Source organism: Taurulus bubalis, assembly GCF_910589615.1.
Source record: "Taurulus bubalis genome assembly, chromosome: 12".
Taxonomy (NCBI): Eukaryota; Metazoa; Chordata; class Actinopteri; order Perciformes; family Cottidae; genus Taurulus; species Taurulus bubalis.
Genome location: NC_136600.1, coordinates 8,302,518 through 8,328,736, shown reverse-complemented (window position 1 = coordinate 8,328,736; position 26,219 = coordinate 8,302,518). Strand labels below are relative to the sequence as shown.

Genomic DNA, 26,219 nt, shown 5'->3' with positions numbered 1-26,219 from the left:
TGTATCAGCATATCATAAATAAATATATTAATAGGAGAATTTGCACAGTGGTAGAAGAGTTCATAGTTAAACAAATACATTTGAATCTATTCAATTCTAACTAATATATCTGTCTATCTATATAGGAGGCTATTACGGCCCTCTCCACCACTTACTGCAGGGACAGCGGACTTTACAATAAATCACTTCAGGCCAAATCTATCACTCAGATATAACGTCGTTACACTGTTGTTTGTTTGGCTCTATTTTTGCACTAGCTTTGTTAGTTTTATTTTGTTAGTTAATTTAATTAATATTATTTTGATTTGTATATATATTGTGTATTATCTTATTATTCTATTCATTTTTTGTATATGTTGTGCTTTTTTTTATTTTGTATTGCTTACCTGTATGTTGAAATGCTGCTGGAGTGGGAAAAAAATCTCCATCTATCTATCTGAGGAGGATGTTGAGCAAGTCGGTGATTGGTCAGTTCTTCTTTACGCTGCTGCAACACACTTCCGGTTTCCTTTCTCCGGAGCAAAGATGGCGGAATACGACCTCACCACCAAAATTGCTCACTTTTTAGACCGTCATCTCGTTTTTCCTCTGCTGGAGTTCCTGTCTGTCAAAGAGGTATGAAATATATAAACATGTAAACACTTCGTTACATTTTTTCGTTGTTTAAAACAAGTATAAACGGCTTTCAAACAGGTTTAAAAGCTGTGTGCGTTATGGAGTTGGTCACATTTTTCTGTAGCTGTGTAAAGTGTACGCATTCAACCGGAGCAGAGCCGGATATGTAGCTCCATGCCTTCAAAATAAAAGCACGTTACTTTTGACCAAATGAACCGGAGACTGTTGATAAGAGCAGGACAAAGTAAATTACAGAACAACGTGTAAGCGATTAAATCAGCGCATTCAGTGAAAACACAGTTGTATATTTCATAATAATCACCACGATTAATGTTACTATTATGTTAGGTTATTATTAAGTATTACCGCGCTTCACTTTCATTTTACATTGAAAATATAGTATCGGAAGTCACCCTTTAATTTACACCATCTTCACAGTGGTTCAGCCACGCGCTGGTACAGATTCTGGTGATTGTTCGCCTCAGCTAAACTCGTAGCACTAGCTGGGTTAAACGCCGTTATGGTTGTAACGCTACAACCATAGTTCGCTGGTGCTCTCAGATGTTCGCACTTTGAGGCTCAGCCCAGTTGCCGCCCAGTAGCTTCTATACTGGGAAATGAAATCGTCATACGTGAGCTATCACGGGCTATGCTAACCCGTGAAGCTGAAAAACACGAGTCCTTTGCAATAATAAAATAACATAACGGGACGCATATTTCGTTTACGTTCATGGCGTATTGCTTAACAGTCGGAAGATATGTAACGTTCTTAACGATGTTGACTACTATTTGGTCCGGCACCCGTAAAGTAACATACGGGTGCCGAGCTAGCAGCTAACGTGTTTGCTAAGCTAATAACCACGTCAGGTCCATTTTCATTTGACTAACTATTGGGCCTTCAACGTTTGTTGGTTAGCAGTGCCTGTGCTGTTTTAACACTATATATATATATATATATATATATATATATATATATATATATTGTTTTATTCACAAGTTACCCTATAGCCATATGCCATTCTGTCTGGGCCTGCCCGCGGAGGTGGCTAACGTTACTGAAACTCTTTACTCGAGTAACGTTAAAGTACAATAACTCCTATCAAAATTGCTCAAATAAAAAGTAAAATAAAACATTTGAGATTAAATTACTCAAACCACAAGTAACCTTATGTTTAGTGTGTACGGGCCAAAGATATTTACGAGTCCATCTAGCTATGTTTTAATATTGTTTAGTGTGTACCAGCCAAAGATATTCACAAGTCAATTTATGTTTTAATAATGTTTAGTGTGTACGGGCCCAATATATTCACGAGTCAATTTATGTTTTAATATTGTTTATTGTGTATATGCACAAGTCATTTCATGCAAGTCAAGGTTGATGAAAAAGTGTCTTCTTCCCACTGACTGCTGTGGAATGCGCCTGATTGTTCGCTGGTTCTCTGCGTTCCCTTTCCAAACATGGCGGCCTGCTTTAAATGTAGTTATTCTGTCCCAACAATCCACCAAAATCTGCTCAAAGAGAGGATTCTGTTAATCCCTCAGAAGCAATTCAACATGGCCACCAGTGGAAGCGTGTGCAGTCACCGGATTCAAGTTTCCAGTCGTAGAATAAACAAACCGTGAATTGAAGAAGTAATACTTGGAACATTTAGTGGATATACATCCAAAAAACAGTTACAGTTCCTCGTATATATAAAAACCCCCACTAATTTGCATTAGGCTACTTGTAAGGAGTCACGACAAGGCCTGGGCGATATGGCCAACATAATATAGCATGTTTCTGGGCATCAATAAATACATAGTTTATATGCAATAACCATTTAGGTTAACAAAATTCTTGACTGATGAAAAGCGACTATTTTCTCATTCAATTCATCATTTTTGTGTAAAATTATCAAATTTTCTGAGAAATATGAGTTGATACGTGCATATTATCAATATAGACGTGGTTGTGTATCATTTATTTATATGATTTCATCACAATATATTTCCAATGAAAGGCGATAAATCATATGCTATATATAATTGGGCTTTCGCCTCGCCCTCGCTACTCTCCACCCCTGTTTGTCTGCGGGGGGTTCTTTGTAATTTCCTCCTGTGTGTTAGATAATAATATTGTACAAAAACACCACGCTCAACTCTGTTTTCTGTCATTGTCCCTGTATCTTAGATCTACAATGAAAAGGAGCTGCTTCATGGAAAACTGGACCTCCTCAGTGACACAAACATGGTGGACTTCGCCATGGACGTGTACAGAAGCCTTTACTCCGATAAGGAGGTTCCCCATAGTAAGTGCTAACGCCTGGTGGATACACACTCCCTCATCCCGCCTTTTCTAGAAATAACCACCATATAAAACCAAGAAAGATATTAATGTTGCTCGATGGAAATCGTAAAGGGGCTCTGCACTACGCCACTTACTCCATTCTGCATTGATTTAGCAGTAAACTTTCATAGTGTTTTCAGTACTTGGGGTAGCTGTACATGTTGGTTTATGGTGTTGCTGTAGCTAATGACTTTCTTTATTCCTCCCTGTGTCAGCTCTCAGAGAGAAGAGGACAGAGGTCGTAGCCCAGCTGAAGCAGCTTCAGTCCGAGACGGAGCCCATTGTGAAAATGTTTGAGGACCCAGAGACTACAAAGCAGATGCAGTCCACCAGGTAAAGCCGGTTTCCTTTGCTAAATAGAAAGTAGTATAATTTCTCTCAATTGAATCATTATCCTAAAATAGAGTTTTATGAGAGGCACGATTAGCCCCAGTGAGGTTATGAAATGTATTTCTGATCTGGGATTAGTAATACCTGTTATTTGAAACGGCACCGCAGCGTCGAAGAAGGATTCTGTGGGACTGCATTTTCAATGAAAAACATATTAAGCCTTCTCTGGGTTTTTGCAAGGGAAGTCAGCGACTACAGACGTAACAAATAACAGACACAAGATGTTGTGAAACTCATCTGGGATCCATGAAGAATTGTCACTCAAGCCAATGGACATGCACAAGTTGTATTCCATCATTATGACCTAAATTATGCTCAATGCAGTTGCTTGTTTTTGACAGTGCTGGAAATGAGGAATTGGTTAATATTCAAGTCCCAATGCCCTGTCCGTTGCAGATCCAAAAAGCATTTTACTGGGTAATAGAACCTAATGGTCTAAGTACTTTTATTGAACAGTTAGCTAATAGGCCTGCACGCCTTACCCGGCTTTATTTGGACAACTGCTGAAGCCCGAAATCAAGCCCAGCTATTATAATAAATCATGTTAGTACCATGTCTATGAACAGTCTGTCACTATAAGACGCACTCTATGGATTATGATCACCATTGGAGTGAGCTACGATGCATGTTCTCATTTGTTTGAACTTGTTAAAGCAGTGAAAAACACTTTTGGGGGTTTTCTGAGTCAACGTGCTGCTGACGGCCCCTTGACTTTTTTTCCGGTGCAGAAGGTGGCGGTAATGCTGTGCAGTCTTTTCCATGAACAGTTGCCACTTGTCGGACAGCTCAGCAGCTGACTCATCTAAATCTCATAACAAGTGCAAAGCAAAAATACAAGATGTTTTCAACACGGCCTCTGCGGAAGCCGTGAAGACTTCTGCGTTGGCCTAAACGATACAAGTGAACGTACTCCAGGAACACACAAAGGTGTGCTGTCCCCATGAATGGCAATATTTTGGGTTACAGGCGATACTACAGTTTAGAAGAGCCAATGCATACCTTTATGTTGACGAAGCCATGGAGACTCAAAAGCTGTGTTGAGAAATGTGTCTTCACTTTCCTCTCCAGACATAATTTGTTCGACATGGCTTGGATAGATTTGTAGTCGTCAAATAAAATGTAATAAACAGCCGATCACACAGTTTTAAAAGTGGTCTTGATTAATGTACAGCTGTTGACTTAAACCAGAAGTGGAAAAATATACCTGAATTGGGACTCCGAACCCCAGAATGTCAGCCAAACGGCGACTCAAGTTAAATGGCCTCTAACTACAGTAAACTGTCTTTTTTTTCTTTCGTAGAGATGGACGAATGCTCTTTGACTGGTTGGCGGAGAAGCACAACGTAAGTTGGCCTGATTTGCTGACATCTCACTTCTTCACTGCATTTCCCATGGCTCTTGTGTGAACCCATGGTTGTTTTAGGGGGACGTGGGAGGGGCCGGCCAAGCAGGGAAATGCAGAGTTACTTCCCAAAACCCTTAACTCATTTTCAGGGTTTGTATGGCTTGCACAAATTCCGCGGACATTTACATTCTGTGGTGGCTTGGTAAGAATAAACGCTCCGGACTCGTGAATGGAGCCGCAAGAATGCCGGAGGTTCTATATTTACCGTGATGTTTGGCTCCTCATCCTCCCCTCCGTCGGTCCCCTCCCACTCCGGTATCCCGCTGACCTGCCTCGCTGTCCTCAGTGTACCTCCACACTGTCCAGGCGCGGGGCCCCTCAGCGTGCTGTGGGAAAGGCTTGGGTTGGCCCGGAGCACCCACTGCCCGTCACGGTTCTACTGGATCTTAGTGAATGGCCTGACGTCAGTGCAGACTGCTGGGAGATGCTGGACAGCAGGAGGGCCGGTTAAATATAGGAAGACCAGCAGGCTTGAAAGGATTGCCGATTTATCGTTCTGACTTAGTTGACGTGACCACTTCTTGGCAGATTTGTCACAAAATGTGAAATATTACCGATATGCTTTAACAGTGTTTACTCTTTGTTCATTTAGCACCGTGGCGGGGAAATTATGTTTCCGCTACAAATAAATATGAAAACATTATAATTAACTGTGCAATTTTGTTACCATGTCGTACAATATATTCGATGCAGCCCAGATGTTTGAGAAGTACCATTTGATGACTCACCCCGGCCCTGATAAAACAATATATATGACACAATACGGGGATTTCCTTAGGCGCCACAGCTGCATGAAATTACACAGCAAGCACAATGTTTGATTCCAAAATATGTATTGTTTTGACTCGGCCCGACAGCGATTCTCTGTTTGTGATATTGATACTCTCGTATTCCTTTTTTTTTTTTTTTTTTTTTAAAGTTCCGTCAGGAGTACTTGGACACGCTGTACAGATATGCCAAGTTCCAGTATGAGTGCGGAAACTACTCCGGAGCTGCAGAATACCTTTACTTCTTCCGTGTCTTGGTAAGTTTTTTTTTTTTTTTTTTTTTTTTTCAGCGCCAGCTACGTCCAACACCAGTTAACCTTTAATGGTGATGTTTGCTGATAACTGCATGCCTTACTTCACTTAACAGGGTGTACTATTTTACTGTCCCCATTTATAAACTGGCTTAAGGCATCTCTCTGACATATTCAAACTGAACATCACATCATGTTTGCCCAATTGCTTTAATTCCACATAAGGCCAATGCTTGCATAGGAGAGGAAAAGAACACTTAGAAGTGATTGAATATGAAAAGCTTACGTCAGTGCCTGTTCAATTCCCCGCACGTCTTTTGTATTAGGGGGGATGCTGCTCTAAGACTTGAGTAGGATCTTTTACTGGGCCAAGTGATCAGTGGTGGACCGGACTGCATAATCTGTCTGTAGTCTGCTCACAGGGCGGGCTTCAGTAGACAGCTTATTGATTTGAGTGCTGTGGCCAGAGAGTCCCTAGTCACGACTTCTGAGCTTATGGTGTGCTTACGTTATGCAAGGCCTCTCATAGTTAGCATCGAGAGGTTTGCACACATTTTGCAAGCTGCTTCAGGGAGGCAGCGCACAGCGCGGTGTCTTTTCATTAGGCTGCGGTTTCTTCCCTGTATTAAAAATGTTACCCAATCCAAAGGTGGATAAATGTTTTTAAAAGAATCAAATAATATAATAATGCCAATGTATGTTATGCAAAATAATATAATTATAGTTCACAGAGGGTACTGGCAGTATTCTTGTCAGTGCACATGCACACTCCCTACCTCTATAAACAAAGAGACTTGTTGCCTGGGTTCTGGCCTTTTTGGCTTCTCTCCCTTTGCCCCCAGAAATGAGGGAAAGATGAACTAAGCAGTGGACAGGCTAGAAGACTTAAAAACCTTACAGTGGCATTGGTTATAAAAGTTTTGCCACGGTCCCATTCAAATAATTTGGCGTTTTAATTGTTTGAACGTTGCAATCTTTTCAGGGGTCTCTATTTGAAATGTGAATGAAGGTTTAACCATGAAGCTTTATCTTCTGTACCAGGCTTTTCTTTCATTACAAAAGAAGAGGTATACTGGTAGCTGCATCCTTGCAGTAATCTGCATTCTCAGTGAGTTGGCAAGGAGTTACGGACATGTCAAGAAAAAAAACGTTCGGTTAGAAATGCTGAAATTGACAGCAAGAGACTTTGTGTTACGTGACGGCGTGTTGTGCCTGTCGTAATAGAAATCAAGCACCTGTACGTTTCACACATGTCGCAACCGTAGAGCCTATTTTGTGAACCTACTAAGGGGCGTGAACTATACAGCAGCTATGAGGTCTGTATCCAAGGTGATTACATCATTAACTATGCAAGCAGCAGCGCCTGGCTGGCGTCACTCGTTGCCTACACTGAGGCTGCCTTCAAGGTCACATGTAGGACATCCCCCCCTTGTTGACTTAGATTATTGTTCCAGTTGTAATAACACCACATTTCCAGCAGAACTTTGCCTCTCTTTTGACTCCTTCAGCGTTATCTTGCATCAAGTGTTAGTAAGTTCAACCCAACTGAACGTCCTATAATGAACAGCGGAACCAGCCTGTGTAGTCGGTGGGTTTCCAAGTGTCACTCACTTGTCGTCCTGCTTTTGTTTGTCTTTGGTTCGGCATTCAGCTTTGCGGTAAAGCAGAGACTCGTGCCAAAACCAGCCCTGAAAGAATGGGCAAGAATAAGATCAACATTGTGTCTATTCATTACAGTGAAAGACATTAAGACCATCTTTTGTTCCCATTCTAATTGGCATTTGATACTGCACTGCGTCGCCTCCTGTCTTTCGGATGTCAGTGGCTCTGGCTAGTCATGCACGTTCACTGTGCTGGGAAGACTTGGCAGTGGCCTCTGAGCGATGATGAACCCGCTTTTGCTACAAAAAAAACCTCTTAACCCAAAGCAGTTGGGCACTTCATTTGATGGGTTCTTTCACTGATCTGCTCAAATCCGCAGAAGGAAGAGTAACATCTGAGACAAGATGACGGGTAATTCACCCGAGCTTTCCACTTCCACTCCCCAACAAAAAGAAAGCATTAAGAGAAGTCTTCAAAAGCTTGCAAACGGATATGTCCCACTGTTCCAACAACAGTTGTTTATGGCTTTGCAACTCAGTCTAAATAAACCAAAATTGCTCTAATTGAGGTATGTTGTTCGAAGTCCAGCACTGATTTTCTTTTTACCCCTAAAATTGTTACACCCCTCATTTTGAGTTCCAAGCAGATCAAGCTCTGTAACTGGATATCTGTTGCTTACTCTTGACAATGTGAGAGGCTTTTTAGACGTGAAAAAGGTAGAAATGGATTTCATTAGTGGGAGTCTGTGTACCGCTCTCCCCCTCTCTGCCTTTCTGTGTTTTGTGGACCTCCCTTCCTCACAGGCCCCTTGTCTGTCTCTCCCTCCCCCGTAAGGGAGAGGTGAGGCTCCATAAAGTCAGTTAACGTGGGAAACCCAGTCAATTAAACTAAGGAAGCCAGCCTTGCAAAATCCATGCCTCAGGTCTAGTTACAGTGTGGCCTAGCCCAAAAAGAGCAACTTATTCATATCATCACTTAATGCAGGGATTGGATGTTAAGAATAAAGATTAAGTATCCCAACGGATCTCCAGCACAGTCAATTTATTGTTGCTGGTCAGTCAGCGAAAATGTGCCCATTTCCCAAACCATTGGAAACTTAAGGTAACAGTTGGAAAAACCCAGGTACTGAAACTTTTCTAGCGTGGCCTGTGTGTGTGTGTGTGTGTGTGTGTGTGTGTGTGTGTGTGTGTGTGTGTGTGTGTGTGTGTGTGTGTGTGTGTGTGTGTGTGTGTAAAGTTGCCATAATGACCTGAAGGTCAGCCAAACGTAGCAGGCAGGGACTTCCAAGAGACTGGGGAAGAAAAAAAATAACAAACACTTTCAACAGATGAAACTCTGACCTTTTATACTGGCAGTGGAGCATTTTTTTCCCTCTCACTGCTACAATGCTGATCTTTCTTGGGACTTTTACACACAAAAAAAAAAAACTCATTCATAATGGACTCTAGTTGTGGTCTGTGATCAAAGTAACTCTGCTGCTGTACTAGATAGATGGACACAGCACATTCACTGTGTTCTCCTTTCGGGGGAATACTGCAGGAGCTTTTCCAAATGTTTTCCCCTGACCTCCCGCCGTCTCATTATAGCAGCTCGTTGACATGTTATCAGAGATTAACTGGTATTTGCCAAGTAAAAAAAAAAAAAAACCTATCCGAATAATCTTCACCAATTTGTGGGGTTCCTGCGGAAACCTGCTCTTTTTTTCCCGTGTTTCCTCTATTTAGGTTCGTCTGTCGTGTCTCACAGTCCACTTCAGCGGCTGTCTGACGGCGGACGAGGGTGTGTGGTTAGGATCTAGGTTTCTCTGGCCGCTCAGCAGACACCCACCCTGACTTCCTGCTTGACTCATGTCACGGCGTCTGGTGTTTGGTGTTATCGTGAACTACTGTGGCGCAGAGTTTCCCATGAGCTCCGGGGTGTAGTCCAGTGTCCTACTACAGAGTGATTGCCTCTCTGAGGTTCAGCGGCATTCTCAACCTGTGCTTCATTACCTGATTCTTTTTTTCTTTTTTGTTTGTTTTTAGTCTGTTCTTGAAATCAGAAACAGTAGCCTGCGACATTTTTGTGAGTGATTATCCTCACAAAGATGTGTCTTGTTAGCATCAGTTCATATTTCAGCCTAATTACCTTGTGATAACGACAGAGTTGTCCAGAGTTACTGAGGGAGATGGGTGGGGATTATTGCAATTATCATTCTCAAGAATGAAGTGGAGTTAAAAAAAGTTAACAAAGCCAATATCACAAATATCACATTTAACGTGTGTATATCAAGTGCCTGACGACCAGACCGGAATATTTCTTTACCAATCTTATTTCTTGGGTTTTCAGTCTCGCTACTAAAGCTGCAGTTAGTTATATTTATCATGAATGGATTTATTAAATATTTTTTCTTTCATGAGACAAACAACATTTTGACCAAAGGCCATCACAAAGTACTAGATCTCAAAGTGGTTTCTGCAGGTTTTTCTGAGAAACTTAACATGAGTCTGCCCTCCATGTGTGGCGTCGACTCTAAAGCAGCAGATCGCGCCCTTTTGTCGGGGATGATGTAGTTTTATTTGAATCCTAGCTTGTACAGCCTGTATTATTGTCTCACCAGCTGGCATTGTGCAGTAACTAAAACCGTATCATGAGGAATGTGTTCTGGGTCTAGTGGGGAGTTTCCTTCCACCCCTGTGTGAGATGCTAGGTGTGTCTGCCCCACCCATCAAATTGGTAGTTATTCTTTCAGGTTTAGGTTGCTCATTTCTCAATTAATTGAAGTTATTAGCAAAATTCTGGATTGTTGAGGTGTGGAATGTGGATAATCCATATATTTGTTGTATCATTTTAGTTGTGATATAAACAGTCTTTTTTTAAACACTACATCGGTGTTTTATGGTATAGTGACTAAAAGCTGGGTTATCTGGACCTCTGCTGGTTCAATTTTGTTTTTGTGTCTCTTTTGTATCCCCCAACTTTATTGATCCGTAATGCTGTAAATAAGGCAATCTAATAACCTCTGATCAAGTGAACTTCACGGCAACCAACGTGGTTTAGTTTGAGCAGGCTATTCAGACAGCATGAAGACACACATGCTCCAAATATGCCTTTACTTAATGTGGTAATCTAGCGATCAAACTCTATGGTCAACTGCAATGCAGTGGTTGTACAATCTAAAAGTGCAGCAGATTTGTTTTTATTTAGAGCTAAACGGTCCTTCGTGATCCATGTCTCTCTTTCTGTCAAGTTCCATTCAATGAGGCTGACATAATTCAATCAATTCAGCCAGGACAAGTAAGACAAGAGGCCACTAAAGCCAAGCAAGTAATGGCCCAGTATCACTGTGTATGTCTGCCAACCTGTGTAAGGAAGAAATGTGGAAAAACTGTTGTTTTGCATGTTGTAGTGTTGTGTGCGTCAGGTTTTAACAGGTCACCATGTCTGTTCCCCAGGTCCCGGCTACAGACAGGAATGCCCTGAACTCTCTGTGGGGCAAGCTGGCCTCTGAGATCCTGATGCAGAACTGGGAGGCTGCCATGGAGGACCTCACCCGCCTGAGAGAAACTATCGATAACAACGTAAATGCCACACTTCTCTGAATTTGATACCACATTTAGATTCCCTTACATGGACTCTCATATTGACATTTCGCTTTCAGTAGAGCTCCGGCATGGCATCTTGACACACACACACACACACACACACACACACACACCTACTTAAAAACTTGGATTTTGAGTATGAAGTGGTTGAATGTTTGATGATTATTGTCCATTTAGGCCACAGCACTTGGATTTTCTTTCCTGTGCCTTACCCCATCTCTCTTTCCACCTTCCTCCATTTCTTCTCTCCTACCTGTATTTCGGTCTTGGTCCAGTCGGTCACCTCCCCTCTCCAGTCTCTCCAGCAGAGGACATGGCTCATTCACTGGTCCCTCTTTGTCTTCTTCAACCACCCCAAGGGCAGAGACAATATCATTGAGCTCTTTCTGTACCAGCCACAGTAAGTAACCTTTATAGTATTATTTAGTTTCTTGCTTTAACCTCTGCTTTTACGTCCAGGAAGTTGCGAAACATTGACAAGAATACCTGGAAGAAGTCGTAAAGATAAGATCCATTTCCACAAAACAAGGGCAACAGGAAGGCCAAAGTTCTGTAGTTTGGTTGAACCTTGTGTCTGTTAACCCGTTAAGGTACAATGAAAGGCATGGCTGCAAACCAGTTCTTACATACACAGAAGAGTCACTTGTGTGAGCTGTTTTAAATAGCCAAGCTATCATCAATAGCAACTGCAATTTTCTATATCCAGTCAACCCAGATTTTTTTTTTATTGGCAGCCCACAAAACCGACACTACATTTTAACGTTCCTCTGTTTGGGTGCCGATGAAACGTTTCAGCGAGAGATACACTGTCACGGCGCTATCGCTATGACGACGAGCTAACGATCCGGTCGACATTGAAGGGGTGCTAGTGGAAATCATAATCGAGAAAAGTACCTAGTTCCGAAAACGAGTCAAACTGCCGTCCGGCAATCTTGTGTGTAGAATATGGCTGAATCAAATCCCAGCTCATTTTGAACAGAAAAATCTGTTATTTTACAGACCATGACTTAAGTTAAAATATAGCAAGAATATATGTGATTATGTCCGTTGTGTAGAATTTTCTTGTGTGAAGTTCCTTTTTAACTTGTTTAGCTTTGTTTGAAGCTGAAAGTGGTGCGTCGCAAAGTTTGAACTTGGAAATGAGCATAGAGTTAATATTTTGTAGACATTATATTTGGTAGACTATAGCAACTTTGAGGCTTTGTGTGTTTTGATAATAGTCGGTTTAGTTGTTATATTGTGACCATGTTTGAGATTGTATGTATGTTTTTAGATATTTTCAGGATGTGAATGGTTTTGATATTTCAAAGTTTAGTTTTATTTCGTGGGTCCATATTTAAGTATATTCTATGGAAAGTGGTATTGTACCTTTTTTAAAGGTAATTCCGGAGCTTAAGAGGATTTGAAAAGGTGATTATGTAACATTTACTTGATTTGGAGAAAACCATTTGCTTTAATAACCCATTTTTTTGGGTGGTGGGCTTCTTCCTGAACCCTGCTGGTATTTATAATGTGGTTTCAGAAGTGTGTTTTTGTGTGGTCTGTTTACTCTCCAAGTTGAGAACGAGGCCATGTGTATCGCAGATCGGAAACTTTATACGCTGCGTTAAAATTTGCACACCGCCTATTTTGATGTCGTTGCTCCCGCCCCCTTCTGATTGCAGGCTTGTATAATTGTACAGATGATTGGCCTCCACAGACGGTATGACAGGCAACCACAACACAGCACAGTCAAATGTCTGGTTCCCCAGATTTTACTTAGTTTTTAATTTTATTGTGGATGATTAAGGAGGCCTGCCCAATAATTACTCCTGAAAAGCTCACCCAACCATCTGTGTGGACAAACTGAGGTAGTTTTGTGTGCTTTGCAGTTTCACAGTCGGGAAACCTCATGTTTTCCCCACTGAGGCTTGGCTCTTGTTTCCATCCTTTGACGGTCAGTACTTCCTTTGGCGGAAGTCAGTGACCAGTGGCTGGCCTTCAGCTCCACATTTGACCTCCCTTACCCCTGCAGTCAGCAGATGTTGGTCCAAATCTGTGTTTGTGTACTATTGACAGACCGCACTGGCTTCGAGGGAAACAGTGCTCGGTAACCAAGTATGACACAGGTGCACACTGGGCAAATGCTACCGCAGTAATATATCACAAGTCACTTGATTGTCTATATCACCCGTTCAATTGTTTCACTCGATTTTCTTTTCCAGACGAGCGTGAAATGTGACCCCATTAGCGTGTCCCTCATCTGTGTTCTCCCACAGTCCCCCTTGAACAGAGGAAATTTGAACTCATACTTGATTTCTTGGCTGCATGCCTCAGTAGCATCCTCAGCAAACCAGAGCAGCGATGCTTGTTGCCTCCAAACTAAAAAAAGAAAAAGATGAAGTCTCCCGAGTGGAGTGGGGTGAATACTCCCCCATCCCCTCAGATATGGTACGGTGACTCATGCAAGATTGCTTGCTATTGGAGCCTCCCCTGGAGAGTGAGTAGGTGTAAGTTAATCAGGAACACAGTGCGGAGAGTTGCGGTCTTCCACGGGAGTCAAGCAACTACAAAGGGTGGGGGAGAGCCCTCCTAAAACCAGAATGGCGATGGCTTTGCCAAGCAGCCCGCTGCTGTTTTTAGACTCAACATCACTATTGCCACAGGTCCCCTATCCCTTCAATTGTTTCAGCTAATTAAACTGTTGTCGGCGCTCTTCCTCTGAACACCACGTGTTCCTCTGGCTTTAGCTTTTGCAGGCCGAAGGGGCCCACTCCACTTCCTATTTTCAGATAGAATTTTGGTAAAGTTGGGGTTGAGTGGAGGAGATAGAAACCAATAAGGAGTTTTGGTTACACAGTTTGTTGATTTGGTGTGTGTGTGTGTGTGTGTGTGTGTGTGTGTGTGTGTGTGTGTGTGTGTGTGTGTGTGTGTGTGTGTGTGTGTGTGTGTGTGTGTGTTTAGTGTGAGCAGACCTTGTGCGTTGTTTTTACAGAACTCTGTCTCCAGAGTTGGTGTGGGATTAGCCCGTAACAGCGCCCCGTCTCTTGTGTTCAGCCCTCAGCCAGTTGACCTGTGGTTGAAACATCAGTCCCTGATGGATTGGGTTTCAGCTACTGGGCAGGTACCTGCTCACTGATCTATATCTTCTTGCCAGGGTTTCCTTTTCCACCTCGCTCTCATAGGACACTAATGAAAGAGATGGCTTAATGCTGGGACCCATGTCCAGGAGTGAGGGTCCTGTTAGGACATGTCTCTGTGTTAGCGGCAAAGGCTTTGCCTCTGTTCTAAATGCCAGGTGCCCGATGGGCAGCCAAAATGTTATAATATGTGTCCTTGTAAAGATCAAGTCTTTGCTTACATCAGTCTGATAAATGATCATCTTTATCCTTCCTTGTTCCAGATACCTCAATGCCATTCAGACGATGTGCCCACACATCTTGCGTTACCTAACCACAGCGATCATTACAAACAAGGATGTCCGCAAGCGTCGGCAGGTCCTGAAGGATTTGGTGAAGGTCATTCAGCAGGTACTGCACTTTTTTCTTTTCTGTATTCAAACCCTTGGTACACACAGTTATCAGGTCAATGCTTAAAGGCCACACAGGCTCTAGATGATGAGTAACTGACCATGTAACCCAATAGCTTTGCTAACACTTCCTTTTAAGCTCAGGGAGTGTGTATGGGTTTAGATCCAAGCTGGGAAAGCCTTGAACTCATTACTTCTGGTGAATGTGTACACCACCGATGCCTTCTCCACCAAATGACAGTAGCTACTTCAGGAATCTAAGCACTGTCTCGGTGGGTTGTTGGTAGTAATCACTAAAACATGTGCCCAGTGCTCTCTGCTCTGTGGCCTTTAGGTCAGGTTGGGTCTCCGTCTCGGAGCGGCTCAGAGTTCAGAATGTGCTTTCACTCAAGCACTTGTAAAGTGTTATGTTTATTTAACTATTGTGCCCTGTAGGTTGTTATTTTGACTACATAATCATTATTATGACCATCTTAAATCAACCAAGGATTTCTGATTATTTTTTCTCCCTGTTTTGCTAATGTTATTCTACTCTTTTGCAAAATATGTACATGTATGTTTTATGACGTTTATGTCCGCTTTATTCTATCCATCGTAATATATGAGAAAAGTTGCCTTTTATAAAAAAAAAAGCATCTGTGATTCATAATCATATTGATGTATTTTGGCACGCTGATTAATTTGATTATATTCTGATTTCTCTTTTTTTCAGGAATCTTACACCTACAAAGACCCAATCACAGAGTTCGTGGAGTGCCTCTACGTGAACTTTGACTTCGACAATGCTCAGAAGAAACTCAGGGAGTGCGAGTCGGTGAGTAACCACGGTAGTAACCCTCGGCAAAAATTCATTTTGAGCTTTTGTTCCCTAACTGAGGTCTTTTAAGGACCTTCGTTTTTTTTCCCGGGTCAGACTCCTGAACTTTCGCACAGTACGGTAGTAAACATCGTTAGTAATCATGTGATCTCCGTCTGACCTTCTCCCCAATCACTGTGTTTCTATCTGCTGGACGTCTGCGTGGGTCCAATTCAGCCCGAACAGTGATAGTCTGCGCCTTGTATCAGACATAGAGGTCTTCTTTGACACTGCATGACTCAGGCTGCAGTCAGATTTTTACTATGGCCTGTAATTGACCCATCAGCCTAGTAGTTGACAGTAAAAGCTTTATAAGCGGAGGTCTCTGCGGAGGTTGCAGACACTCGTTTTAAGAGTGAGATCTGTCATAGCCCTCCCATTTAGAGCATTTATTTCAATTTTGGTTTGTAATGGCTAGATGTAACTAGTAGTTCTTGATGTGGAATAGAATGAGTAAACTGTAAAAGTCCTCTTTGTATGTTTACAATTAAGCTGAACATTTGCTCATCAATGTTATTTGATACATTACTGTGACCTCAAATAAGGAAGTAAATATGCAAATTAATGTAAAGGAGCTGTGTTTAGAGTGCAGCATTCTAGCATTAATATCTTGATAATGTCTTTGCGGAAGCCTAGCACCCACCCTCCCCCTTCAGGTCAACATCGTTAGCCATTGTTTGAACTGTTAGCGCTCTTAGCAGCGTTAGCTATGAATAGAAATGTTCCCAATCTCGAAACTTGCACCTTTTTTATAATTTTTTTTTAAAGTGCTGATATACTCCATAGAGGGAGCGTCCACTTCCTACTTTGTCATACTTTGCTTTAGAAAACAAGCAGCTACGCTTAAGAAGAGGAATGTGCAACATAAGGATGAATGATGTGTAGCATTGATGGCATTCGTCCAGCAGACCCTCTTATGATGGGCTGGTCAGATCCTAAGGAACACACCCGGTAAACCAGTAAGAGAGCAGGTGCCCTAACTAGTGTTGTGCTTCATGTGTATTTTTGTAGCTTGATCATGTGGTTCATTCTCTGCGTACACGCTGTAATTTGGTTTCCTCCAACGGACTTGATCATGTGGACCTGCAGAGGAATGAAAGACAAAACTCTGGGTTATTTGGCCCCTTTTTCATCTTCCTCCTCTTGACGATAAACCTTCAAAATGAGAAACATCTGGTCCGATCAAATGGCTCCTCCCCAGGAGTAAATATGTATAAATCATGTCAGCGGTTTACTGGCCGTTCTGTTTCTTTTTAACTTATTCCTTTAAGTCTTCAACTTAACTTCCTGAATCTCTATTTAACAAATGAGGACGTTATAATCAAACTCACTGGGGACGATTGTTTTTTTTCTTGGCTATACCCTCAAAAAGAAATGTGTGTTCATGGTCAGAAAAAATGTAAAGCATGTTCCAAGAGAAAAATAAGACTTTTCCTGTGCAAAGGCCTCCGGGGGCCACCACCAAATGACGACATTTACTATCGACAATATTTGGAGTTGTATCCGATTTCAGCTCAGACATGGCACGCGCCCTCAATCACCGACCTTGTTAAACACCTGTTAGGAACTCTCTGGGTTGGTCCTGACCTCGCCTCATGGGGTTCTGTTTACAGAGACTCTACTGTGGTTTAAACAGTTGCTCAAAACCAAACTAGCGCTCAGGTCCGAGCCCACGTTATTCCAGGTGCCTGTTAACACGTCAGTCTTATCAGAGCATGTCCAGTAGGCACAAAAGCCCTCTATTGACCTCCTTCAGTTCACAAGCAGGTCTAGCGAGGTGGGTGGTTCCAAAAAAGTTAAACAGCACCCTTTAATGCATTTCCTTTGATGGTCTGCAAACATTTCCCCCCCCCAAATGGTCTTGTTTGAAGCCTGTAATGCAGTTCTCTTTTCTTTCTTTTTTGCTGAAATTCACACTCACGCCTTTAATAAAAAAAAATATATATATATATATATATATATATAATGAAGTGCATTATTTCAGAGTTAAAGGGCGGTTTCACATGCTGTGGAGTGATTGAGGTAAACGGATACTCCGTTGGGATGGGCTCCCGTTTTGATGAGCATTTGTAATGCATCAATTCTGAGGCATTGAGAAGAGTGTGAACCGTCTATTAACTGATTGCTGTAATAGCAAGATATGGGTATTGTTTTCAGCTCTGCTTTGGTTCAGTGTACCCTGTGTAATGGTTTGAGCCAAGTGCTCTCAAAATTAGTTTAGCTGGGCTTAAGTTGTCCTGTTTGGACTGTTTTTTTTTTTTTTTTTTTTCCAATTTTGTTTCTTTCCCACTCCACCCGATTCTGGAATCACTGTCAGATGTTAGATGCTTGCATGTCAAGGAATGAAAAGTATAGGTCTACCTATAGTCAGGCCCTCAGATTGGGCATAAAAGCCTTCTCAGAATTTGTTTAAGCTCTGTGGTCTGAATCCCAGATGACAGCAATTAGGGCACTTAACTGTTCAAAGTTTATCAGCCTTAGATAAGCGTTGTCATGGCTGAAATGCACGTCGCCTGATAGCGCCATGTAGTTGGGGTCTATTCAAGCAGAACTCTGGGCAGAAAGCCGCTTTCTGAGCTTGAGCAAACAAAGCACGGGTAAATCTTAGGAGGACTTTTGAAGATGGAGGTCTGCGATGTGAAATTGCGCTCAATGGAGAGTTGGAATGCGGCAAGCGGTGAGAAATGGGAGCATTTCACACAGCCGTACCTCGGGGGGGCCATAGCCGGGTCACGAGCAGTTACAGTAGATGAATTGGCCATATGCGGCAGTGTCAAAGTGTCTAAGCACGGCCGTATATCTCACTGTAACAAGCCACAGGTGATGCCGCGTGCGGACGGCTGAAAAGACTTGCTCTCATCTGTGAGTTTATTTGGACTGGTGGCGCTACGGTCGTTGGACGCCTCTAGCTGAGGAACTGGCAGAGTTGACACTACCACCAGACCAGATGACTGGTGATAAGTCACAGACAATGTGGTCTTCTCTGTGGTAGGCTCTGTTCTTCCTGTCTCATGATTTAGAAAGTTTGTTTTTGAATTGAAGCACCCTGCGGGGCCCCGGGATTACTGCCATTGCACAGGGAACTCAATAAAACACTTTTTAATAATGTAGCCAGTATGGTTCTCCCTTCACTGTTTACTCTAACTTTTTTATCAAAAATGTCTTGGATTTGGTTTGGGATAATAGATTTTTTTTTTTCCTTAATTGAATAAGACATGACTGCACAGAGACAGACTGATTGAAACTTTTAATGCCACACTCATGACTCTCCGTTGCCGGTCGATTTGAAGGGCCCAGCTTGATTATCCAGAGCTTTTCGTAGACTCACTAAGAAAAACTGACTTATTTCACTGTGGCCTCACTCGAACCTTAAACTGCTGTAAGGCGGACTTTGAGGCAGACCCATAAACGGGCCGAAATAACTGTGTAGTATTCACCCTGCTCTTATGTAATATCTCTGTCTCCTAGGTTCTCGTGAACGACTTCTTCCTGGTTGCTTGCCTGGAGGACTTCATCGAGAATGCCCGCCTCTTCATCTTTGAGACCTTCTGCAGAATTCACCAGTGCATCAGCATCAGGTTAGTCCCGCCGGGCAATGCGAATAAAGTGACGTTAAACTTGTGGTTCAAGGGGACACAACACTCTCCGTTTACCCCCCTGACCATGTTGCAGCACAGGATTCAGACTCTCATCCCTCAAGACAAACAGGAAGTCTTATGTGCTCTCACTAGACGTCGTAAGCACTATGTAAACGGGAAGTAAGAGCACGAGCTTTGTGATAAGTGTTTATTGCCCCCTTCTTCACACAGCCAATGCTGACCCCACACATCTTGAGGATTAAGCTTTTGGGAGGTTTAACTGCTTCCAGGTCTCCACAGGTTGCTCTGCGCCCTCAATTTTTAGGACCACCTGTCCGAGGCCAATTCATGGACCGCTTTCTCCAAGGAAGAGGTCAGGGTTTAGGGGTCTTTTAGACGTTCCCAGCTGCTGCGACAGGCAGGAATCCTTCAGCTCCTTTTATTTCGGTTAATAGGGGGGGTCAGTGAGATTGGTAGGTTTCTATTGACTCCTAGTTCAAAATCCAGTTTAGTTGCATTAAAATAAATTGACCTGGGACGCTTTCCCAAAACCAAGAAATTTAGTCAATGCTAATTATAGTGAGCTTAAGGGGACAGAGAGAAGAAAATAAATAATAATTGTCTGCAATTAAGAGATATTATACGAGTTGAATGTTTCTTTACATCCATTTTAGAGAGTGACAAAGCTCTCTGCCATTAATCCCCATCTTTGTGACGGTGGATTTGTACATACTAGGTAATGCATACGTTATTTACACTGCATAACGCTGCTCTCAAAGGCTATATTGACTGAACATGGACGATTTGAAGGAAGGTCTGTGTTTCAAATACGGCCCACAAACGCACAATGTTCCTTGGAGAAGAGGGAATGAATTACTATTGTTGACACGAAAATGATGGCATTGGCTGTTACATAGAGCCGTGGAGGTCTGGAGTCAAGGTTGAACCGTGGAACATGATCAGGCCCTGTCGAAATCTCCAGTTGCAGATTGTCTGGAATTGATTAGGAGTCCGGGTTCTTTTTGGCAGACTTACTGCAATTGGATCCATTTACTTGTTAAGGACCACAAAGGTTAGTGGTAACACTGAAAGAGGAAGTCGAACGGTGATTTTTCTCCTTTTTGCCTTTTTTTTTTTTTCTTGTTTGTTGAGGTTTCTGAAGCAGGAACACACATTTAGGGGCAGTTTCAGGGACTTCTGTTTTTATTTTCGGTGGTGTTATGACAATGGACAGAACGTCGTCTATTTTTGAAAGGCACCCAAATTACAAGTCATTAGTCCTCTACCCAGAAGCCCTCTGCGCCCCAAGCGTGGACTCAAATGAATTTGATGGCTGTTTTTAATGAGGACATTTTTATAGCCGTTGGCTATGATGGTTTCACAGATATTTAGCTAGCCTTTTGCCCACGGCTTGGGACACAAAAGTAGACCAGAAGTTGGCGTAATTGAGTTATTTTATGCAATAAAGGCGTATGTAGAATGTACTGTAGGCAGTAGATCTGTGATTCCGGATGCGCTCATAATTGCATGTGTGCGCGCGCACACACACACACACACATTTGTCTAGACTTTTCAGTGTCCCGTGTGTGTGTGTGTTTCCAATGTAGCTTTGTTGTCCTTGTTTGATTTACAGGGTTTAATTCCATGAACACTTCAGTGGCGAGACCCTGCTTTGACCTCAAATACACACTTGTCCTTTGACATTTTGAGTAAACGCTTTAGACGCATGATCATTTTGGCCGTTTCTCACTCCCCCCACCGTCATCACCAGATTGTATTTGTACACAACAGCTCACTGGCAGTAGCAGTGTATTGTGTATTTGGATGCAACACTGAGGATCTTTCCGCCTCACAATGGAGTCATTTAAAAAGACCACACGATTATTTCGGTTTCGCCGAAAAATCAATTTTAACCCCAAGGCGAAGGCAAGGTTTTCTCCAAATGGCTCAGTCTCCCGAACAAACACCCTCATATGTTAGCGTTTAACAACGCATTACTTTTAGGCCAGCCCTGTTAAGAAGGAGGCTTCTTTTGAGAAGGATCCTCCTAACAAAGCAAGACCCCCAACTCCCGACCCCTCTCTTCCAAGTGTGAGGTTGAGACCCGACGGAGTCCCAGAGCCTGAAGTCGAAAGCTCAGGAGCCTGAGTGAGTGAGGGGTCGAAATGAAAGTGATCCCACTCCCCCGAGGAACAGGATCAGGGTTGTGTAAAATAAAACCAGTCGTGGAGGCTGTCTGCTTGGCTTAAGGGCCAAAGGATGTCAATATTGTGGGTTTCATAAGTCTGACCCCAGTCCCTCTCTTGGCTCCATCCTCCTCTCTTTCTTCTCTCCCCTTCACCCTGAGGTTTAAGTAGGGGTCACTGGCATACACCTCTCAGAGAGACAATGAGATAAAGTGACCCTCTGATATACAAATGTCCTTCCTGGGCGGAAAACATTGCCAGACTTTCCTTTATAAATTAAATTAGAGGGCTTTGGCTGGTACGGGCCGAGGCCCTGGGCCTTTTGGGGGCACTCTGTGATCCTGTGTTATGCTGCACGGATCACGTTTAGAGGTTGGGAGTTAGGTCCCCCCGCCCCCCGGCGAGGAAACCAGATCGTGTTTGTTTTGATCATCATATCTGACCTGGACTTGACTGACATGCGCCCCCACTTTACTGAATTGCCAAACAAAACACCCAGTATCCCGGCGCAGCAATCACTTAATCACACGGGTAAAATGGGAACCAATAACAAATTGAATTCAAATTTGCCTCGGGATTACTTGATTGTTCGGTAAATAAGTGATGGCTGTTATGTCAGTGAGTGTTGACGATTGTTTTACTAGTTTTTACACCGTTGAAGAGCAAGATACAGGTTTGGACATAATAACGAGCCTATATGTACATAGTGATTTTTGATTGGATTGTGTTGCATTACATCATCTTTTATAGATTGGAGCTATAACCATTGGTAGATGTGCCGTTTACTCTCCATTAGCAACATTTAGGCCTGCAGTCTAAAATCTGTGTTAATGGTGTGTCTTCTTTGATCCCAGGCATGTGTTATCCATCACGACCTAAACCCGCGTCATCAGACAGCCCACACTTTTCCAAACTTCTTAGGCTCCCTGTAATGATCCAGAGGAGCAATTTCATTGTCAAGCATCGGTTTCCCCAGGTTCTGATGACCCGACGTGTAATCAGTTGTCCAGCGGAGCTGTGTTAGTAGTATGTCGATGTGAGTGACAGGTTGATCAGTCTCTCTGTATCCGTTTTCCCTCCCATGGGCTACTGGGACGCACATGAATCAACTCAACTGGTGCTTTTCTGTCTCCGTCATCCACCTCCTCATCACTTAGTTGTGGTGAAAGTGTTGAGAGAAATCCGCTGTCACTTTGGAGACCAACCCCTGCTTGGCTCGTTATGCTGAGGGAATGCTTTTATTTGTTGTTTATGCTTTTAATGCCTCATCCAGACACTGACGTCATTTCATTTCCCTTCTGTGTGCGGCTTTGCCACCATTTCACCAACAGTCGTGGGTTAGAAAGTGGCAGCCTTTGTGAGCCCTTGAGGTAAGAAAGACATTATCACAAATCCCGAAGATTACTTCCCACCAGAAGAATGTCTGAAATAAATCCGACTCTGAGAGCGACAGTTAAAACCAGTATTGCTGGTGGTGGGATCGGTGTTTGTGGGGCCATGGCGTGAGAAGTGGCGTGGTCTGGGCAGATTCTTGCTCCCTCACCGAAAGGGGTCTTGCAAAATGGGATGAATGGACCAGGATGTGATAGTAGAGTAAACTGTGTTAATAAAGGCCTTATAACTCCTATTCACAATGACACATTTGGTACCTACAGTATTTCACTAAGTATATGTGTGTAGTAGGGTTTTGTTTTTTATCAGCGGAGGGAGAGATCTCTTGCTTTTGAGATGAGACGAGACGTATGGTTGCTGTAATTTTGGGCAGTGCACAGAGGGTTGGAGTAGTATTTATTGGGGACTTGTATGAAATGCGGTAGGCGTGGTGGGGGTCAGACAAGAGGAAGGGGGCAGGAAACGAGTGGAGGGGGTCTAGATGGGGGTATTGAGCGGGGGTCTAGTTATTTTAAAAGCCACAGGGGAAGCCAGCTGCACTGGGGAAAGCTTTGGATCAAAGAATGCCAGCCACCCTCATTCCTCCTCCCCTCCCTCCACCGTGATGCATCGCTGTATCAAAGAGCGGGCCGCTCTCCAACCTGCCGCTCATTTTAAAGGGACGGTCACTGTGACCAGTGTGTCATGACGAGCGTCGGCAGCCAGGTGGGGAGAGAGTGTGTCCCGCACTGAGGTACCAAAAAAAATAAAAATAAAAGGATAAGTAGCCGCGACAGGGTAGTCCCAGCACTTCTAATTGAGTTATTCTTCCAAGTCTGTAAATCAAGCTTCCATTAGTAGAGGACCATTAGAAGTGTTTTCAGGGTGGGTTTCATGTCCTACACTTTTTGTTTTGCCACACAACACTATGTAGGCCGTTTATTAGCCTTGTCAGATGAAAAATAAGTCACTTTGCACATAATGTGCCACATCCATCATGATGCAGTGGAGCGCTTTACTGAGAGTTATTTGGTGCTATGACATATTTCCTATATGCATCAACACTTTAAGTTAGTTTTATTTATATTACGAAAAGGCTTTTAAAATGTTTTCTTAGACTTGTCTTTTGAACAATAATTGCTGGCGGCTCGGGCAGAGCTTTGAGCTGAATGCTTGTTATCCGCATGCTAGAATTCTTATGTCTTAGTTTGGTGTGTTAGCATGCTAACATTGGCTAATTACCACTGAACACAAAGTACAGCTGAGGCTGAGTAGTATTTGGTCATAAACCAAAGCGTTATACCAACTGCTGTTTTACATCTGATGATGACTCCAGAGGAAAAGTTGAGGAACGTGCCAACATTGCCGTCGGTAGAGCTGTGCTGCATGGAAATGAGACGATTCAGTGGAATCTGTAAAGGAAGAGTCAGTGCAAACTTTAGGTTTTTTATTTGCTAAATTGGTACATCACAAATCTGAGGCAGCAGTGATGGTGGTGGATTTCATAATCCTTCAAAAGAGATGTCGGGGAATGATTCATTCGTTCTGAGGTCCTCATATGGTCCCAGTAGTCCCATGCCAGCATCGACTGACCCCCGAGTCGGGGTCCACGTCCTTGGGTGTTCTCTTCATTTTTCGGGCCAGTTTGCCCGGAGTACTGTCCTCCCTTCTTTTTCTGTTGCCTCATGCCCAGGTTAGAGCTTAATGTCTCTCTGTTTCCTCAACAGCATGCTGGCAGACAAACTGAACATGACGCCCGAGGATGCCGAGAGATGGATCGTCAATCTTATCCGCAACGCCAGGCTGGACGCAAAGATAGACTCCAAACTGGTGAGGCCTTCCATCTGCTTCCTCAATCAGTCGCCTCGGCACTTAACTAATTAATCAAAGCCTTTTAAGCAGCCCTTTGCAAATGGGGGTGTGGGAGTTTATTGGTGGTAGACCTTTTTTTTTTCTGAGGGATGTGGAGACATTATTTATTTCCTGATTTTGTAATTGAAAGGTGGCCCGTAAAGACTTTGTAACCATCGTATCTCACCCTTGTTGGGTCCCCTTTGTGAGGCTCTGTGTTGAACCTGCATGTTTTTGGCATAGACATTACAACAGTTCTCTGTAATCAGCAAATCACAGCCCAGTCCTCCAGAATGACATAGAATTACCTCGATGTGCCCGACCGACAGTAGATGTGAATGGGACCGAAGCAGCCTCTGGTTGGCGTTTGTAGGATGGTGTGTCTGCGAGGCCGAATGCGATTGGTTGTTGACTCTGTTGTTTTTGTCCCTCTTCCTAGGGCCATGTGGTGATGGGAAACAACGCAATATCACCTTACCAGCAGGTGATCGAGAAGACCAAGAGCCTCTCGTTCCGCAGCCAAATGTTGGCCATGAACATTGAGAAAAAGGCAGCGCAGAGCACCAAGAACGAGGTGAGTAAAGCACACGCTGCACCACCAGAAATGCACACAAACCGCCCGTCCCCTCAGCTGATCAGACCGCTTGAAGGTCAAACAAACATGAGACCCGGTTCAATGTGTCTCAAAAGTTTAGCTCAAAAGAACAAGGCTTAGGAATGTTGATGAATAACCATCAACAAAAAGCTCTCTTTACACGAAATAAGCCAGTAAGAGCAAGTTTAACAGAGCCAACGCTTTCATCTCTCCATTGCCCTTCAAAGGCCTAATGACAAGGTAGATTCCAAACAACCATAAAATGATGCCTGAGCTCTGTGACTCAGCCCAGCAATGTAAATAAGGCGGACCCTCACACTAGCTTTTGGTGAACATCACTTCCCTGTGAGTTCCCTGCACTTAGGACCTGCTGCAGATGTCTGGCTCGGGGTCTCGTCATCCCATTTAAGTGTGTTTTTGATGTTGACCGTGTGTGTTTTTTCTTTTTGTGTGGTATGTATACTTTTCAAGCATTGCAGCTACACACAATGTCGAAATCGCGCACACACACTCCGACCCGGAGCTGCGAGGTGTCACGTCCATCTCCCCTCTTTAAAGTCCAGCGTGCCGCCGTCACATCAGATTGATGGGCCTGGCAGCACCAAGGCCACAGAGTTGCAACAGACATGTTACATCTTACCGGTTTCATTTTACTGTGCAGCTCTCAAGTGGCCATCTTTTGATGTGCTCAATTACCACCCCCCCCCACTCTATTGTTTGCAAATCTGTGGCAGGAGTGCTGCCATAACCCTGTCCTGTTTAAACAAAAAAAAAAGAGTAAAGGCCCCACTCATTAAGTAGATTTTGTAATTAGACAAAAGAGGCTGCAAACAGCTCTTGGAGCGCCATTACATCCTGCTGTCCTCAAGGCTACAAATCACTTACATATAGTGAACATTTACTGCCTACCATCTGGGGCGGCGGTCCCTGTCAACCCTCACAGCAAAAACGTCAGCTCTTAACTGCTTGCATGTGTACGTTACTTTTCCCACAGCGTGATGTAGTTTTGATCGGCCTCAGTGAGCTACGAATCGTCTAATCTTTCTTTACACTTTTCGCCTTTGCAGACACCGAACTGGGCCGGTCAGGATACTGGATTTTAGCCACACAACGAAGACGGATCCATCCCAGTCATGGAGTTACAGCTTCTTCTTCTTTTTTCTCTCTCCACAATTGTATCTCAAAGGAAACACAGTGCCGTTTTTGCACTTTGTCATCACCGGTTCAATAAAAGTGTCCAACGAAACCATTTTCATTGCCTTATTTCTGGATGGCCGAAGCTCGAGCGGCCGACTTTCCTCCATCGGTAATACTAAAAGTTTTAACGGGCATGT

The 26,219-nt window shown here is 43.3% G+C and overlaps 1 protein-coding gene across 1 annotated transcript; it reads left to right on the top strand.

Annotated features, from left to right (window-relative positions):
- The first annotated feature begins 518 nt into the window (after nucleotides 1-518).
- eif3ea (eukaryotic translation initiation factor 3, subunit E, a) lies at nucleotides 519-26,131 on the top strand. The gene is made up of 13 exons (XM_079226909.1): nucleotides 519-615; nucleotides 2,786-2,903; nucleotides 3,157-3,274; nucleotides 4,632-4,674; nucleotides 5,656-5,760; nucleotides 10,791-10,916; nucleotides 11,216-11,340; nucleotides 14,323-14,449; nucleotides 15,161-15,262; nucleotides 18,773-18,882; nucleotides 24,167-24,269; nucleotides 24,730-24,864; nucleotides 25,953-26,131. Exons 1-13 carry the CDS (start codon nucleotides 526-528, stop codon nucleotides 25,986-25,988), a joined length of 1,338 nt encoding a protein of 445 aa, XP_079083035.1. The 5' UTR covers nucleotides 519-525; the 3' UTR covers nucleotides 25,989-26,131.
- Nucleotides 26,132-26,219: the final 88 nt, after the last annotated feature.

Coding starts and splice junctions, on each gene's coding strand:
- eif3ea (XM_079226909.1), top strand. CDS start 526: ATGGCGGAATACGACCTCACCACCAAAATTGCTCACTTTTTAGACCGT. Junction 5,761..10,790: donor TTTACTTCTTCCGTGTCTTG/GTAAGTTTTTTT, acceptor TCTGTTCCCCAG/GTCCCGGCTACAGACAGGAA. Junction 11,341..14,322: donor CTCTTTCTGTACCAGCCACA/GTAAGTAACCTT, acceptor TCCTTGTTCCAG/ATACCTCAATGCCATTCAGA.